This window comes from Labeo rohita, unplaced genomic scaffold, assembly GCF_022985175.1.
Source record: "Labeo rohita strain BAU-BD-2019 unplaced genomic scaffold, IGBB_LRoh.1.0 scaffold_156, whole genome shotgun sequence".
Lineage (NCBI taxonomy): Eukaryota > Metazoa > Chordata > Actinopteri > Cypriniformes > Cyprinidae > Labeo > Labeo rohita.
In genome coordinates, this window is record NW_026127736.1 from 94,010 (window position 1) to 113,004 (window position 18,995).

The window sequence follows — 18,995 nt, forward strand, 5'->3', positions numbered from 1 at the left end:
AGACAAAAAGCCATCCCCTAATGGCCCATCAGTGTGACTATCACTATGAGGCAGGTAACAAAGAATGTGAGGAGAGTAAGATAATGGGGGCTTTTGGTCATTTGTATTTTACTTACAACACAATATAAACAAAACATGCATAATGATGGTCAAAGATTATTATTGTACTCACTGACCTGACCACAGAGATGCGAACAGAACTTGTGTCATTCCTGTACAACAAGTGTATGGGGTTAGAATCGTTGCATAATTCCAAATAAATACATTATGATCCACAAATAAATGTAAAGCGATTGACAAAAACAAAGCATATTCACAAAATAAATAGAATGAGATCCACAAATAAATCTTAGAGTTCCACAAACATTAATTATATTCACAAGTAAAAAAATTTGAATTGCAAATAAAAAACATACTCACAAATATTTTTTTTATTTTACAAACACAACTTTGCCCGGCATTTATATGTGAATCGCGTACTGTGCATTTGTAGATCGCTGCGCGTATTTGTGGATTTTGAAACATTTCAAGCGTCAAGACGCACACTGATCCACAAATGCATAGACTCCACCCACCTTCTACTTAAGCCAATCAGATACCGGCCACTTGGGGCTGACCAATCGTTGCATGTTCTCGCTCCAACCAATCACGTTTTGCCTTACAATCAGTGCGGGACCAGCCTTAATTCAGGACAATTAACCAGTCTCTTCAAAATGGACGACTAGGACAGTGGTGCTCATCACAGCATTATTGTAATAATATGTAAAATAAAACAAGTAATGTTATGTGTAATGTAATCAGTGTTTCATGTATCACTGAGTCGATGTGTGTTTTGACCGTGAGTGTGTTTAGCAAACTGGTATTCTACGGTGACCGGGAGGGCAGGTCTTCGGTTCACTTAGTTTTGTCGTGGCCACGACGTATAAACTCGTGAGAACGTGATAATATAACACAGCCACGAGATATTAATTTGTGGGAACGTCATATTATGTCGTGGCCACGAGATCGTTTTGTCGAGGTAACGATGTCGTGGCCTCGAGATACTATGTTGAGGGAACGACATCCATTTCTCGTGGCCACGACTTCTTATGATGAGGGAACGGCATATTTTTCTCATGCATAAACAAACCTTCGTGACCATAGCAACCTGGCATTATCAGAGTTGTTTAAAACATTTTTTACTAACATGAAACATTTAATTTAATATTTGTATATTCTTCTTCTTCTTCTTCTTCTTCTTATTATTATTATTAATAAGAACGTTATGTAAGATCGAAATGAAGGGAAAATATAAAAATATAATAATAGGCTAATAATAATGATGTTGATGAAGATGATGGTGATAATAATGGCCTAATAATAATATACAAATATTTTGAAGACGATTGAGGGATGGGTAAAAATGTTTTCTTGTATGTTATTTAGACTCCTTTGGTAACGTTTATTCATTATAAACTTAATATGAATGCTGTTTACATGGTGTGCAATATAATAATTCATATTATAAAACAATAAAAGAAATTATGAAATAATCTATAATAATTAATATAATAATTTATTAATTCAAAATAAAATAATAATGAAGCCATCTCTGATAATCCCGGGTTGCTATGGCCACGCAGGTTTGTTTATGCAATAAACTCGTGGCCACGAGAAAAATATGTCGTTCACTCAACATAAGTCGTGGCATAAGTATGTCGTTACCTCGACAAAACGTTCTCGTGGCCACAATGTAATATCACGTTCCCACAAATTAATATCTCGTGGCTGTGTTATATTATCACGTTCTCACGAGTTTATATGTCGTGGCCATGACAAAACTAAGTGAACCGAAGACCTCCCCTCCCGGTCACCGTAGAATACCAGTTTGCTAAACACACTCACGGTCAAAACACACATCGACTCAGTGATACATGAAACACTGATTACATTACACATAACATTACTTGTTTTATTTTACATATTATTACAATAATGCTGTGATGAGCACCACTGTCCTAGTCGTCCATTTTGAAGAGACTGGTTAATTGTCCTGAATTAAGGCTGGTCCCGCACTGATTGTAAGGCAAAACGTGATTGGTTGGAGCGAGAACATGCAACGATTGGTCAGCCCCAAGTGGCCGGTATCTGATTGGCTTAAGTAGAAGGTGGGTGGAGTCTATGCATTTGTGGATCAGTGTGCGTCTTGACGCTTGAAATGTTTCAAAATCCACAAATACGCGCAGCGATCTACAAATGCACAGTACGCGATTCACATATAAATGCCGGGCAAAGTTGTGTTTGTAAAATAAAAAAAATATTTGTGAGTATGTTTTTTATTTGCAATTCAAATTTTTTTACTTGTGAATATAATTAATGTTTGTGGAACTCTAAGATTTATTTGTGGATCTCATTCTATTTATTTTGTGAATATGCTTTGTTTTTGTCAATCGCTTTACATTTATTTGTGGATCATAATGTATTTATTTGGAATTATGCAACGATTCTAACCCCATACAAGTGAAACTAGTAAACCATACCTGATATTTAAGTGTTTACTGCTTCTTTCCATGGATTCAAGATAAAAAATTAAAAAAAATACCATAGAAAATCAGTGAAGAATAACATCTGATGTTGGTACAGCGCTCTCAGAAGAAAAGTAAAATCAGCAGTAAAAATCAGCAAGATTCATCTGTGGTGCAGGTATCAGATCACTAAAAAACAAAAACAAAAAACATCTCTGAGCATGTTAATATCAGAAGAATCTGTATATAACGATCTTGGAGTCACAGATTCAGACACACTTTGTACTATGTAAAAAGGACATTTTATATCTGAGAAACAAATTATCGTTTAGCACCTTATAAAACTCTATTTGGGAACAGAGTATTAATAATAAACATGATCTAGACATTCTTAAAATCATAGCATTCATCATGTTACAGTGTACACTCATATTACTTTTATATCATAATTTGTTTTATATTATATAGAACATGAAAACGTTGCTACCTATCATGTTCAAGCTTATGTCAAAATAACATGTTAACTAATGCAAAAAAGAAACATCACTTACTCATCAGACTGATTTCTTCCTCTGGATCAGCCGTGCATAGCGTTGTGTTTATCTGAGGTGAATTCTGTGTTATTCCTCTCACCGCGTCTTCTTTTTTCTGAAGGTAAATTCTGCTATTCCTCTCAGCACGTCTTCTTCCAGAAACGAACAGTAGCCGAGATGAACTTGATGAATTGGAAAGCTTTGTTTACGATGATGTGGGCGCTAACACGCGGCGCCTTGCACATGGCTATTTATCATATCAAAAGCAAAAGCAGCTTGTGGAAGTGATCGCATTAAAAAAAATTAGCTCTGAGGGCAAACCTATGCATCACATTGGTTTCACATGGATTACTTTACCACAGAAAGCACCCTGTATATTTTCTTTAATTTAAAGAAGCACACAGTTCAGTTTTAATTGTGAGTGTGCACTAATAAAAATATACACTTAATGGTTTCCAGTGATGTATAACACTTATTTGTGTGACCAAAATCGACAGAGTATTTTAGGGCTTACCATCGACCCCAGGGAGTTAATTTACATTAATACAAACTTGCTGAAATTAGATCCACTCTTGCCTCCCTGCATTGCTGTAACAGATGTTTTATGAAGAATTGAATTACTGAAACATACATTTAAAATATAAAGGAAGGCCATTTACTTGTTTTCAATATAGTTGTTTTGTGTCTTTAAACAGGTTATGTGGATGTAATCTCACTGCTCAGTCTTGTGGGAGTTTATCATCAGTTTTACAATCCTTAAACTCTGTCCTGAGAGAGCTTGATCTGAGTAACAATGACCTGCAGGATTCTGGAGTGAAACTTCTTACTGATAGACTGAAAAGTCCAGACTGTCAGCTGGAGATACTGAGGTACATGGTTTTCAATCAAATACATTAACAAAATATGTAGTGTTTAACCCTCAAAGACCGAGACAGCCGTCCGCGGCTAAAAATAACTATTGCTCCTAAATGTTCAATAACTTTTGAACCGCTAATCCAATCTGTATGATTCAAAAACCATCAGAAAGATGAGATTCACTTTTCAGCGATATAACGTGTCTATTTTGAACATTCACAGGCTCCGTAGTGAATGTAATTACATCATTATATTTTGACAGCGTTGGTCAAAAAGAAGCTATGTGATTGGTGTTTCTGAGCAAAGTAACACGTTGTTGATACTTAGTTCCACCCCCATGCCCAGATTGGTTCAAAGTGTCATCTAGTCAGCCAATAAACATAGACTTTTTTTCTATGTGAATTACCAATCAGCCTGTTTATTTAGAAATTTGACCAGAGACCGGGTGAAAGTCAGCGCTATTTGCATGCAGGGATATCACGGATAAACACGTAAAGGTTTTGCATGAATAAATTCTCCACAACATGACTCCACAACACAAACACGAATGGCGAAACAGCGGTACACATCGGATAAGGCATTAGAGTTTTTTTAGAATTTTTTTCAAACGAGTTGCTTGGCGATGTCCCGGTGGAATCATCAGGTTCCGATGCAGATACCTGGTGCAGTGAGGAGGAGTACAGCCAAGGGATCGATCCGTTTGAAGACAATATGTGAGTACCTAATTTTTTACTTTTACTGTGCAGTTTGGGTATCATTTATTGCTTGCTTTTTCTGTTCAAATCGGTCACAATTCATCTTTAGCGTTTTCTAACATAGTCGTTTCCAAAAACTTTTTACAGGGTCAAGTTGAAAAAAATATCACACAATCATTTTCAGTAAAATACATAGCAAGCATTGTCTTGTGTGTGTATATGTGTTACTTCATGAGGTTTGTCCTTTTTGTGGTGCAAGATAGTTTATTTTAGATGCATTGCATACAATTTTTGTTGCATATACCATTATAGTTGCTTCTAATTTTAGCAATGCGATAGAGTGTTTCAAATCCTGGTACTTACCTATATGTTATGTAGTCATCTGTGCCCACCTGTGTATTTTTTTTTTTTGTCTAGTGGGAAAAGAAATTGGTCTGGATGTTCTGCAATAAATAATGAAATACAATATAAAAGTAATGTAATACAATAAATAAATAAATAAAAAGATTAAAAAAAAAAAAATACAATTTAAAAAAATCAAAATACTTACCTGTTTATCCAGACACTACTCCTGCTACTTTACCTACATTACATACTCACCTGTACCCTCCTGTGTGTGTTGTTCGTCCAATGAGAAAGAAAGGCACTGATAAATAAATAAATAAATAAAAGAAAGAAAATGTAATTCATAAAATTCACATGTATAATCACATTCTTCACTCTTTGTTTTAGCCGAGAAGATGAGAGAGGGGATGCGCTGCCCACAGTCCCCATCAGCATGCAGGCTGAAGGAGGTGTCCAGGAGGGTCCAGAGTTCGAGCAGAGGAGACCGAGGGCACACCACTCCATACTAGCTCCCCTGACTGAGAGAGGAAGAGACAGTGGAGGTGAAAGGGAACCAGAAAACAGAATAGGGAGAGGGAGAGGAAGAGAAAGAAGGAGAAGCAGAGGAAGAGGCAGAGGAGAAAGAAGAGAAATTGGAAGTGAAAGGGGACCAGGAAACAGAACAGAGAGAGGGAGAGGGAGAAGAAGAAGAGGCAGAGGAACAAGAAGAGAAAGTAGAGCTGAAAGGCGATGGGGAGATGCACTTCATGGGCCACAGGAGCAAGGGCCTGGGTGGAATGGACCTGAGGTGGCGGACACTGCCCAGCAGCAACTGAACTTCTTCCCAAAAAGAGCCCCTGGATTACAGGGTTTTGTTGGTGTAACATACTCACCTGCACAAATTTTCAGACAGTTTTTTAATGATACAGCTGTCAGAATAATCTGCAATAACACCAATATAAATGCAGAAAAGGAGCAGTCTAAAGGAAAGAAGTTTGTGTGGGAAGAGCTGAAGCCTGACACATTCCTTTTTCTTCCGCTCTGGAAGTCTATGACAGCCCATAGAACTGCTTGTGGGAAAGTTGTGAAATTTGGCACACTCATAGAGGACAGTCTCATCATTAACCACAGCAAATCCTCTAACTCTAAAGAGTCTCTAACTCTAACTCTCTAGCGCCACCACTTGTCCAAAATTTCAGTCATTTTATGCTAATAACTTTTGAACCGTAAGGCACAGAATCAGAATTCTTTTTTCAGAATTCTGAACAGAATCAGAATCCTTGGCATGAGCCAAGGATTCTGTCAAATTAAGTCCAAAATTCAAAAATCGTAAGGTTTAGTTTTTTTTCTATAAATGTTTATTCGTAAAACCTACTTTTTCGAACTCGTCCTAGACGGTTTGTCTGATTTTCACCAAAATTGGCTCAGATCATTCTCAGACCATGCTGGCAAAAAGTTATGGAATTCAAGTTGATTAGTCAAACCGTTCTCGAATAACACGCAAATGAATTCTACGAAAAGCAGGCAAAACTGTATGTGAGGTTATATCTCCACAACGGTCTGGCGTATTGAGACCAAACTTGGTGTGTGTAATAACAAGCATGACTTGAGGCTACCTGCAGTGTTTCGGCACAGTGCCCCCTAGTGGTCAGGAGATATGTAAAATGGCTTTTTTTGCTTATAACTTCTGGATGGTTTGGCCAAAAATCACAAAGCTGGTCTCTTCAGATTCAGTGCATCATGCTGAGTCCAACCATATCAAATTTTCCTATGTCAGCCATTTTGAGTGTCGACCATATTGAATTTTGTCCAAAATTGCTATATTTTACGAACGCATTGACATATCGTTACAAAACTCGGTATGTGTCCTCGGCACCATGCCCTCACAGTACTCAAAAAGTTTGGATGTAGCACCATCTTGTGGTCAAAAGTTATAACGAAATTTAGAAATCTGCTTATAACTTTTATTTTAATTGGCCTACTCTAATGAAACTAGTATTGATATATTCCTTGGATCATGCAGAGATCATTGATACCAATTATGCCATAATTGGATGAACTTCCTGTCCGCCATTTTGATTTATGTTGAAAACCTACTTTTGCGAACTCCTCCTAAACTATTTGTCCGATTGTCACCAAATTTGACTCAGATCATCTGCAGACCGTGCTGACAAAAAGTTATGGATTTCGTGTCGATGCTTAGTAGGAAACGGTTTTCGTTTAGTGCATCAACAAATTTGCTGGAAGAATGCCAAACTGCATCTGAGGCTGTATCTCTACAGAACTTTGACATATTTGCACCAAACTTTGTGCCATTGTCACCACACACTGACTACGCCACATCAATTTAGTAACAGCACCACCTATTGGTCAGAAGTAATACACTGTTCATTAAACATTAATAACGAAATTTCCAAAAATGCTAATAATTTTAGTTTACATTGGCCTACTCTAATAAAACTGGTCTTGTTATATTCCTTGGATCATGCCGAGAACACTGATACCAATTACACTATAATTGGATGAACATTCTGTCTGCCATTTTGATCAATATTGAAAAACTACTTTTTCAAACTCCTCCTAGAGTGTTGGTCCAATTTTCCCCAAATTTGACTCGGATCATCTTCCGACCATGCTGACAAAAAGTTATGGTTTTCGTGTCGATATACGAAACGGTTTCCGTTTAGTGCATCACCAAATTTGCTGGAAAGATGCCAAACTACATCTGAGGCTGTGTCTCTGCAAAGCTTTTACATATTGACACCAAATTTTATATGTGCCATCGTCATCTCACACTAACCACACCACATCAATTTGGTTACAGCGCCACCTATGGGTCAGAAATAATACATCATTCATTAAACATTAATAATGAAATTTCCAAAAATGCTAATAACTTCTGATTGCATTTGCCTATTGTAATAAAATTGGTCTCAAAATATTCCTTTGGTCACGCCGACAACATACATACCAAATATACCATAGTTTGCTGAACTTTCTTTTCACCATTTTGATTAATGTACAAAACCTACTTTTTCAAACTCCTCCTAGACCGTTGATCGGATTTTCACCAAAATTGAGTCAGATCATCTTCAGACTGTCCTGACTCAAAGTTATGGATTTCGTATCGATAGAGTAAACCATTTTCGTACAGCGCCACTACAGATTTTAGGCTTGATGCCAAAATGATTCTGAGGCTGTATCTCTGTAAAGCTTTGGCATAATGACACCAAAATTTGTGTGTGATTGTCACCTCACACAGAACACATCACATCAATTTGAAAACAGCACCACCTATTGGTCAAAAGTGATAAGCCAATAAATTATATTATTGGTTGTATTTATGATTTTTCAGCCATTTCAACTGATATTATCCTAAAATGACTTTAGTTACTCGTTGTAGTTGGTCCGTTGCTCCTTACAATGCTTAGGTCCTCATTGTGCCTCTTTTGTGCTTGGCCTCGCAATTGCTGCTTGCAGCTATATTTATTATTTGTATTATTATTATTATTATTATTATCATTATCATCAGCATCTCATCATTAGAGAGAACGAAAAAGAAAAATGACTATGAATGCAATTCCGTGAGCACATTAAGGTTTTATGTTACATGTGTACAAGCAACTCCTAAAGACAATATATATAGTTCAGATGCAAAACCAGCTAAAAGCCACATGCTTCAGACACCAGTAGCACTAATGATGTTCCTCATAGTGTCAATCCCAGATGTATTGTCTCGTTTCACTCCACAGAGAAAAATTACAGTTGTAACCTTCCTTTAGTAACTTCAAATTAAACACTTAAGTTACGGGAAAACACCTCATTATGATTGTTTTACTGTTTGTGTATCTGTATGTGTTTATGTATGTGTAGCCTACATTGTAATATGGGGATTTCTTTCAAATTACTGGTAATTTGGATTTGGTAATGTGAATATTTGAATGAATCTGAATTATAAATCATTGTAAATCAATGAATTTTTCTGATCCACATTAAACTTTTTATACAACCATGATCTGTAGGCTGAGACAATATGTGCTCTGAGCAGCGGTAATTTAAAACCAGAGCTTTTGTTTTGTTGTACCCACATTGTACCCAGTTTATTATTCTAAATTGTATCATAAATTAAGGGAACTGATTGGTACATTAAATATTGGGTAAATTGTCCAGGTTTGGTGTTGTCAGGATGACGCTCCATTTCTGTTCTTTTTGATGTTCTTTTCATCCTGTGTATCTGAGTTCTAGTTTCCTGTGTTTATTTTCTGTGTCTTTTATCTTGTTGGTTCCTAAGTATGTTTTCATTTGTTTTAATAATTGCTGATTAGTTTGTCTAGTCTAGTCTAATTCTTCATTATCTTGCATATTTATACTCCTTGGTTTCTTCAGATCATGGTGCATGTTTGTTAGCTGTTTTGTTGTGATTATGTTTTTCTTCGTCTTTGGACCCTTTTGGACATTTTCTTTGTTAAAGGGGTCATCGGATGCCCATTTTCCACAAGTTGATATGATTCTTTATGGTCTTAATGAAAAGTCAATAACATGCTTTGGTTAAAATTTCTCAATGGTATTGTAAAAAACACAACTTTTACCTTGTCAAAATTAGCTCTGTAGAAATCATCCTATTCTGGTTTAAATGCATCAATGTTACGTTAAATGTTAATGAGCTCTGCTGGCCCCGCCCCTCTCTTCTCTCTGTGGAGTGATGAGTCTGTTTACTTTAGCCTCATTTAGCTGCGATTAGTTACAAAACTTGCTAACTGGCATGTTATTAGGAAAGGCGATTGCAAAGACTCATTAAAAAAAACCTTATCCTCACATCTGCTGTACGTGAAGCTGGATCACGAATGATTCGCGTGAAGATAGACCAGTGGTCACCAGACCCGATCCTGGAGGGCTGGTGTCCCTGCAAAGTTTAGCACCAACCCTAATCAAACACACCTGAACCAGCTAATCTAAGTCTTACTAGGTATACTTGAAACTTCCAGGCAGGTGTGTTGAGGAAAGTTGGAGGTAAACTCTGCAGGAAACCGGCCCTCCAGGAACAAATTTGGTGACCCCTGTCATAGATATATGTATATCGGAGGCGCATTCCCTTCACAAACAAAAGTCTTCAGCAACTCAGATGTCAGGAGTAAATGATGAACACTATGTTCATTATTACATCCAACAACACAACACCTCAATCACTTAGGAGCCATTCTTGTTTACGTTCCTGCTCCAGTATCCGAACAATGGCGATCGGACTGTTACCACTCATTCAAGGTGGGTCTAAGATAAGACGGCCGTGTCAATCAACTATCGTGGGAGCGGCCTCTGTCGATGTGTTGTCACACAGACAAGATATTAAGAATGGCTTGATTTTAAAAAGGAGCAATTATTTTTACAGATTAAATAAAAACCACTGGGTGGACTTTTATCATTATAGGGTAGTTGTGTACACACACTTATGTTTAAACAACATGGAAAAGTGAACTTTGCATCCGATGACCCCTTTAAGTTAAATTAATACAAACTTGCTGCACTTGGATCCGCTCTTTTATCCCTGCATTGCTGTAACAGGTGTTTTGAAGAACTGAATTACTAAAACATACATTTTAAATCTAAAGGAAGGCCTTTTACTTGTTTTCAGTATAGTTGTTTGTTTTGTTCTTTACACAGGCTATGTGGATGTAATCTCACTACTCAGTCCTGTGAAAGTCTGTCTTCAGTTTTACAATCCTCAAACTCAAACATCCCGAGAGAGCTGGACCTGAGTAACAATGACCTGCAGGATTCTGGAGTGAAGCTTCTTTCTGATGGACTGAAGAATCCAAACTGTCAGCTGGAAATACTGAGGTAAATGGTTTCAATAAAATAAATGTAAAATAAAGTATGTTTATCAAATTGTAAAGCTTGCAATGTAATTTGATATAATTATACAGTGCGGCACTATGTTTATGTTCATGCAAAAAGCTCATGGTCCATTGTTTTCAATGTCTTTCTGGATTTGAAAATACAACATGTATCAAACATCTGCCCTTTTATTTGATTGGCCATCCTAATTACAAGTTTACTTGACATGAACTGTTAGACAGCTGTTTAAATGTTTTTGTCATCCAAACAAATAGCTAATATGTGTGTAATTGAGTGCAGCAGAGCAGCATGAAGAATATCAAATATTAACTTCTTAGCATTACAATAAAATGTAACTACACATCGGGCGGTACAGTGGAACGCTAACATGTTAACAACAAATCAGGGCTCTACACTTACTTTTCTTTTTAGTATCACTTGTACTATTCAGGAGAACCTTCTGATCAGTATTGTGAAATGACTCCTTGACTCAAAGTGATTTACAGGGTCTTTTTTTAATATATTTGTCATGGCATTTTTTCCTAACTTCATTAAGTGTTGTTTTATGTCAAATTCAGTATTATAGCTTTATTAAAGTATTGTAAGCTTTATCAAAATTTCAAATTAATTTCTAATTAAAATAAGTTACCAATCAAATGAAATAGGTATTAACAAAATTAACTTGCACTACAGAGGTGGCAAAGAAGAACATAAATGTGGCACGTAGGTGTGTTTAGAGACAACTAATGAGGCTCAGAGGTGACAAATATTATTTCTATAAATATTGAATGATGGTACTTTAAAAATGAAATTAAAACTGCCTGCAGGTGCCGTCAAGTCACTGATTCATTCAGGAAAGGATGAATGTCTTAATGAATGGGTAACTGAATCATTGACTCACTAGATTTGTTTAAAACACACATTCATTTATAAACAAAACAACTGTGTTCGCTTGGAGATGCGTGGAAGCCAGAGATGGGCATAAATACATAGAAATGTATTTAAAATAAAAATACAAAATACTGAATGGAAAAATGTATTTAAATACAAATACAAAATACTGTGTAAAAAATGTATTTAAATACAAATACCGTATTTTGTATTTTTAAAATACACAAAATACATGTGAAATTGGCCATCAAGTGCAGGCATCCCTATTAGGAAGAAGTATATCTGGACATATTCTGAATGCAAAACAAAAACATTTAGATGTGTACTACTGATTAGAAATGATCTTCCCTTCCCCTGCCCTGTAGGAAAAACAAAACTATTTTTTTTTCCCCAAACATCTTTTATTACGTTTTATCACCATCATGACTTCAACTCAGTAACAAGAACTCAATAACACAAAGTCAATTATATAACTGATGGTGTACTCCTCAAGATGGTGTACCTGTGTGTTTCAGACATCCTTCTATTCAATACCCTTTAGCACTACCAGCTTTTCAAAAAGATTGGGTTTCAGGTGTCGTCTGTGTGGCCTATTGATTAAGCCTGCAAATGAAAACAAGTGTTCTACAGGAGCTGAAGAGGGGATGATTGTGTTAAACCTCACAAAAAGTTGTCTAATAAGTGGATACTGGTCCAAGACTTCCAACTCCTTTCTCTGATCTTCTAGAAAGTGCAATGTCTCCAGTTCAGCTTTGCTGTGTGTAGACTTGCCAGAGACCTCAACATCTTCAGTAAAGACAAAAAAGTCTTCCACTTCACCATCAGCAGTTGTTGAACTTGACCCACTCTCCATGACAAGCCCAAGGTCTGCTGCTGACTGGATCATTAGTTCATGGATTCGTTTTTTTTCCCCTGACAATTGCTGGGGTAGCCAGTGCATTTTGAAGTATGGATGGGTTACACTTGCCAGGATTGCCTCATTGACTTCTGGTTTAAGTTGTAGAAAGCTGCTGAATCTGCTTCTGAAACCATCCATAATGGCTTGCAAAAGGTGAGAACAGTATCTGAAATTGGAGGAACGTAAAGCTTCAAGTTTAGATTCCACAGCAAACAGGGTGGGAAGAAGCTCATCATAATAGCAGCATGACTGGCCCTGTAATCGATCAATGGCGATTGCAAGGGGCTTCAAGATTTTGGTGTACTCCTCCAGGTAATCTAGTTCAGCATCCCTGAAGGAAGGTAGGTTCAATTTCAACATGATATCTCCAAGTTTTCCTCTCTGAGTGTTCAACTGGTTGAGACTGTCATAGAGAGAGTTCCATCGTGTTGGACATGGTGTGATCAGCCTGCAGTTTAACACCTCAGAGAGCTTCTCGGCACTCTTTGGTCTGCCTGATGCATTCCATAATGCAGACCATTTACCCATTGTGGCATTGTTGAGACGAGAGAGACTAGGATACTCTGGAACTGATGAATCAATGTGTACAAAAGACAGATCCTCATTACCATCTTCCTCATCTTGCTCTTCTTTTTTTTTAATAACTTTATTTATGAGTTTTTGACAATGTTACAAAGATAAAGAAAACAAAACAGGAAAGAAAAAACAAGATCAACTTAACTTGAAAATATAATAGATAAATTATAATAAAAACACTAAAAAATAAATAAATAAATAAAATAAAATATGGAAGTGTGGCTTAGGAAAACAATGAAAATGCACAATCATCATACAATGATGTTTAACTGATAAAGAAAAACAAAAAGCTAGAAATAAGATTCAGTCTATGTCCGACAATGAAATATGTTCCCTGACATAATGTTTGAAAGGGCCCCAAGCTTTATTAAACTGGCTAGAAGTGCCTCTTATAGAATATTTAATTTTCTCCAACTTTAGAAAAAAGAGAACATCACAAATCCATTGTTTTGGAGTTGGAGGCTTCCGATCCTTCCACTTCAGCAATATTAGTCGTTTGGCCAACAGCATGACAAAAGCTATACAATCAGATTGTATCTTTGTGAGATTATATGATACGGGTGTAATTCCAAAAATGGCTATCAGTGGGCAAGGGGAGATTGATTTTTCTAAAAAACCAGAGACAGTTTCAAAAACAGTGGACCAGAAGCCCCTAAGCTTTATACAGGACCAAAACATATGTGCATGAGAGGCTGGGGAAAACTTACAGCGGTCGCAAGCAGGATCTATATCCTGAAAGTACTTAGATAGTTTTAACTTTGTCCAATGTACACAATGTACAACTTTGCACTGCAGGAGTCCATGTCTTGCACAGACTGAAGACTTATGTATTCTATATAAGACTGATTCCCAGTCCTCATCAGAAATAGCCATTTCTAAGTCGTCTTCCCACACAGCTTTTATTTGATAGAGGGATGTATATAGTGGGGCCAAAATTTTACAGTAAAGTGTTGATATAATGCCCTTCCACCTCAGAGGGTCCCCCAATAAATGATCATATGGAGAACAAGGAGGCGGAGCAGGAAACTGAGGGAACATTGAAGTCTCTGACAAAGTCGCGAATTTGGAGGTAGCAGAATTTTTTTTTTCTTAGCAATATTAAACTGCTCGCACATCCGCTGGAATGAACAAAAGGCCCCCTCATGGTACAAGTCATTAATTTCCCTAATGCCTTTAGCATGCCAAGATGTATAATACTTATCAATTATTGAAGGATTGAAGACATGATTAGAATGAATAGGAGATTTAGGGGACATAGTTTGCCATCCGAAATGGCGTCTCATCTGTTTCCAGATTTTAAGTGTAGATTTTACAAGTGGGTTTTTAGTAAATCGGTCACAAGGAAAGGAAAGAGGAGCGTAAACTAAAGCTGCTAGGGAAGAAGGCAAGCATGAGGCAGATTCAATGGCTATCCATGATAGGGCATCAGCCCCAGGATCTTCATATAGCCAGTGCAGTATAGGACAAATATTTGAGGCCCAGTAATAACATTGAAAATTAGGTAAATACATTCCACCTAGTGACTTAGGCTGCTGCAGAACACTTTTACTCATTCTAGCAGGTTTTCCATTCCATATAAATGAGCCGAGAGCACTATCCAACTTACGAAAAAATGAGTTGGGAATAAATACTGGGATGCACTGAAACAAATAGATGAACTTAGGCAGCACATTCATTTTAATAGTTTATTCGACCTGCGACTGATAATGGGAGCAAGGCCCAACGCTTTAAATCCTGCTCAACTCGTTCCAATAAACAGGGAAAGTTTGCAGTGAAAAGTTTAGAAAAAGTATTAGGGACACGAATACCAAGGTATGTAAATGAATGGGAAACTTTAAAAGGAAAAGAAGAGGTAGAGAGCTCTTGGGCAGCATTATTGATAAGAAACATTTCACTTTTCTGTAGATTCAATTTATAGCCAGAGAGTCTTCCAAACATGTCAAAAATTTTAAGGATGTGAGGCAAGGATTTAGACAGGTCAGAAATATATAAAATCAAGTCGTCCGCGTACAGAGAAACTTTGTGCTCTTGTCCTCCTCTGATTATACCAGCTATTTTTGAATTTTGGCGCAGAGCAATGGCCAAAGGCTCTATTGCGACTGCAAACAAAAGAGGTGACAGGGGGCAACCCTGTCTTGTTCCTCGATTAATCTGAAAATATGCGGAAGAAATATTGTTGGTACGAACAGAGGCAAGAGGGGCTTTATGGAATAGTTTGACCCAGGATATAAAACTTGTTCCAAAACCAAACATCTGAAGAGTGTGGAATAAGTAATCCCACTCCACCCTGTCAAACGCCTTTTCTGCATCGAGTGAGATTAAAACTTAAATAAATAATCGTCTGACATTAAAAAATGAAAATCTGTTTTTAATAAAGCCAGCAAAGTTTGAGGAAGGCAGGCTAGATCAAACGATTCATTGTACATGTTTAGCAATAGGGGAGCTACTTGTCTAGAAAATTTCTTTAAAAATTCAGCCAGAAAGCTATCCGGGCCAGGGCTCTTACCACATTGCATGGCTGAAATGGCATCGTGAACCTCATCTAGAGAAATAGGGCCATCCAAAAATTGCACCGCATCAATACTGATGTGAGGTAATGAGAGATCTTTGAAAAAGTTATGAAAGTCCTCATAACCAGAGGTTTGTTCAGAAGAATACAATAACCGATAAAATTCCAAAAATGAATTATTGATTTCTTGATGATCTGACAATAAGTTATCATGTGTTTTAATAGCTGGATAAATATGGGAGGCAGAGGATTGTCTGAGCTGATGGGCTAAGAGCCTGTTTGCCTTCTCCCCATACTCATAATAAGCATGTCTTGATTTAATCAACATCTCCTCAGTAGAAACAGTAGAAAGGGTGTCAAAATCAGCTTTTAAAAGAAGATATTCTTTAAGTATGATTGATGAAGGACTATTTATATATTGATTTTCTAACTGGGAGATACGGTCTGTCAGATCTGCCATAGACCTCCTCTGTTTGTTCTTTTTAAATGACGTGTAAGATATAATTTGACCTCTAATATAGGCTTTGAATGTTTCCCAAACTGTGCTGTGTGATATATCTGAGGTGACGTTCTCACTAATAAAAAAGTCTATTTGGGAAGAAATAGTCTGGACAAAGTCCTCAGTAGTTAGCAGGCGAACATTCAGCCTCCAAAGTGGGCGCTGTGTGTACCTACATTCAAACCTCAGGCCTAGAGTAAGAGGAGAATGGTCTGAAATGACAATTGCATTGTAAGTACAATGTTGAACCAATGGTAAGAGCTTATTGTCGAGTAAAAAGTAATCAATGCGGGAGAAAGATTGATGAGCATGAGAAAAGAAAGAATAGCCACACGTAGATGGATTTAGAAATCGCCAAACATCTGTGACAGCATAATCATTAAAAAAAGAATTTATTATTTTTGCTGACTTTGAAAGGACTGATCCTCTTTGAGAGGCTCTGTCAAGTTGAGGATTTAAACAAAGATTGAAATCTCCCCCAATAATCAAATAACTTGAATGTAAATTTGGTAAAACAGAAAGAAACTTAGTGAAAAACTTATCATCATCAAAGTTAGGCGCATAAATATTAGCCAACACCACAGGGGTGTTAAACAGCAGCCCAGATACTATGACGTATCTGCCATTACGGTCAGCCAGCACATCTGAGGGATTAAAAGAAATATCTTTATGAATAAGGATAGCAACTCCCCTTGCCCTACTAGAAAATAAAGAGTGAAAAGACAATTTTAGCTTGTAAGCCATCCAGGTGAGTTATCACTTTGTTAATCTTAGAAGGGTGGCCAAGACCTTTCACATTCCAGCTTACAAAATTAATGACTGTGTTTATAGATATAAAGGTGAGAGAAAAATATTAAAGATATATATAGAGATGTACAAAAAAAACGGATTGTGCAATGCATAATATATAGCCACAACAGTAGGAAAATGAGGAAAAGATGAGACACACACACAAAAAAAAAAAATTCTGAAAAAACAAACCTGTAGCCCCCACCCACTTTAACACCTCCCCGAACCAGGTGTATACAAGTCCCCATATCAGACAAGAAAACACAAACGATGAACTTAGCGTCTAGGATACGCAAAAACTTAACTGAGCGTATCATCAGGTGAACAGGCATAAATTAAATTTACAGACCACAACAAAGGTGTCTATCCGGAAAACATTAAACAGAAAAAATATATATACAAAATAATAATAATAATAATAATAATAATAATCAAATACAAATACGAAAGATACAGAAGCCAAAACAAATACAGAATCAAATCAAACTCGTTTCAGATCAAACTATAGACACACTACAGACCAGCGCGTTGAGCAAAACTGAGATTTTTAGGAGTAAAAATGATAATAATAATAATAATAATAATAATAACAGTAATAACTAAATAAAAATAGCACACTGCTGGTCAACGCATGCTGCGAAATTAAACAGCGATTTTTAGGAGCACAAATACAGAAAGTAAAACACTGGTCAAGGCAAATCACAGAGATCCTTTCAGATCATCACAGAGATAAATTCCATCGCTTTCTGTACCTGTTCTGTGCAAAATTCATATCGGGAAGAGAAAGACAGGTTTTTCCCTTGTAAGATCGGGGAAGAGAAAGACAGGTTTTCCCTTGTAGGTCAGCTTTCCAAGTTGGCGTGCCGCTTGGAGAATCTGTTCATGAATGTGGTAGAAGTGAACCCTAATAATGAAGGGTCTGGGCAGCTGACCGGGTCTGGGCTTTGGTTGGAGTGACCTATGAGCTTGGTCGAGCAGCGGCTTCTCTTCCAAGTTCAACAGGTCGCGGAGGAAGTTCGATACAAATTCCGTCGGAAGGTTGCCCTCTTCTCCTTCACCAATTCCGACCAATCTGATGTTATTTCTCCTTGATCTGCTTTCTAGATCCTCGCACTTCAAAGATAGACCGTTAACCTTGGTTTGAAGTTTGGCCACTGTAGTTTCAAGGCGCACGAGAGTATCACTCGCGGCCGTCGCCGAATCTTCAACGGCTCTCAGGCGCTCTTCTTGCGAGCTAAGCGATTGCTGTATCATGGCAACAGCCGATGTCAGCTCTTCTTTAACACCGTTTATGTCAGACTGTAGACCACCAATCGCACTCTCAATCTTAACACAAATGTCATTTTTCATGGATTCGAGTGATTGCTTGAACACATCAGCAGAGAGTAATTCCCCCTCATGAGTACCCCTAGGGTCAGCCGAGCTAACGTTAGCCGTGTTAGCTCGCGTCTCATAGCCGCCTCGTTTGTTGCCAGGAGCTGCCATTATACACACAGTGTCCACTAACTTCGTGCCAGTGTGTGTTCACAAATCATATCACACTGAAAAAATAAATGAAATAAACTTCTGAGTCTGTTTGTTATTTAGTTGAAATTTCACCTGCGAGGAGCTCACTAAAAACGCGTCCACATCACGTTCGCGTTACAGCGCCCCCACAGCATCTGAACGCATACACAGCATCTGGTGCGTAACATGTACGCGCCCTGGCATAGTATACGCAAGCGCCGGAAGCAATCTGCGCTTATACGTCACTCAATGTTTACACTGCACAGAGATTGTGGGTATGACAGCTATTCAAAATGGTATTTACTTGCACTTATCCTGATTGATCAAACTGGTTTAAAGCTAAAAGATTACATTTTCTTGCGCAAACTCGTGAGATTGTTGACTTTTCACCATTTCCCAACTTCTGAGCCTGATCGCTTGAAGTTATGGTTGCTTGCTCTTCAGCTGGATATTAACACATGTCACGTGCCAGATGCTGTGCATGCACTCAGGATAGTAGGACATAGCGGTGAATCAGAGGTAAAAAATGATATAAATACCGTTGAGTTTCTCACACAAACTCATCGTTTCATGTCTTAGGACAT

At 37.4% G+C, this 18,995-nt stretch overlaps 1 protein-coding gene across 1 annotated transcript in view; it reads left to right on the forward strand.

The window, feature by feature from the left end:
• Positions 1 to 18,995, forward strand: part of LOC127158548 (NACHT, LRR and PYD domains-containing protein 12) — a 77,993-nt gene that overhangs the window by 33,905 nt on the left and 25,093 nt on the right. Inside the window, exons 8-9 of the mRNA XM_051101630.1 lie at positions 3,733 to 3,906; positions 10,570 to 10,746. Coding sequence (XP_050957587.1) covers positions 3,733 to 3,906; positions 10,570 to 10,746 — 351 coding nt within the window. The remainder of the gene's footprint in view (positions 1 to 3,732; positions 3,907 to 10,569; positions 10,747 to 18,995) is intronic.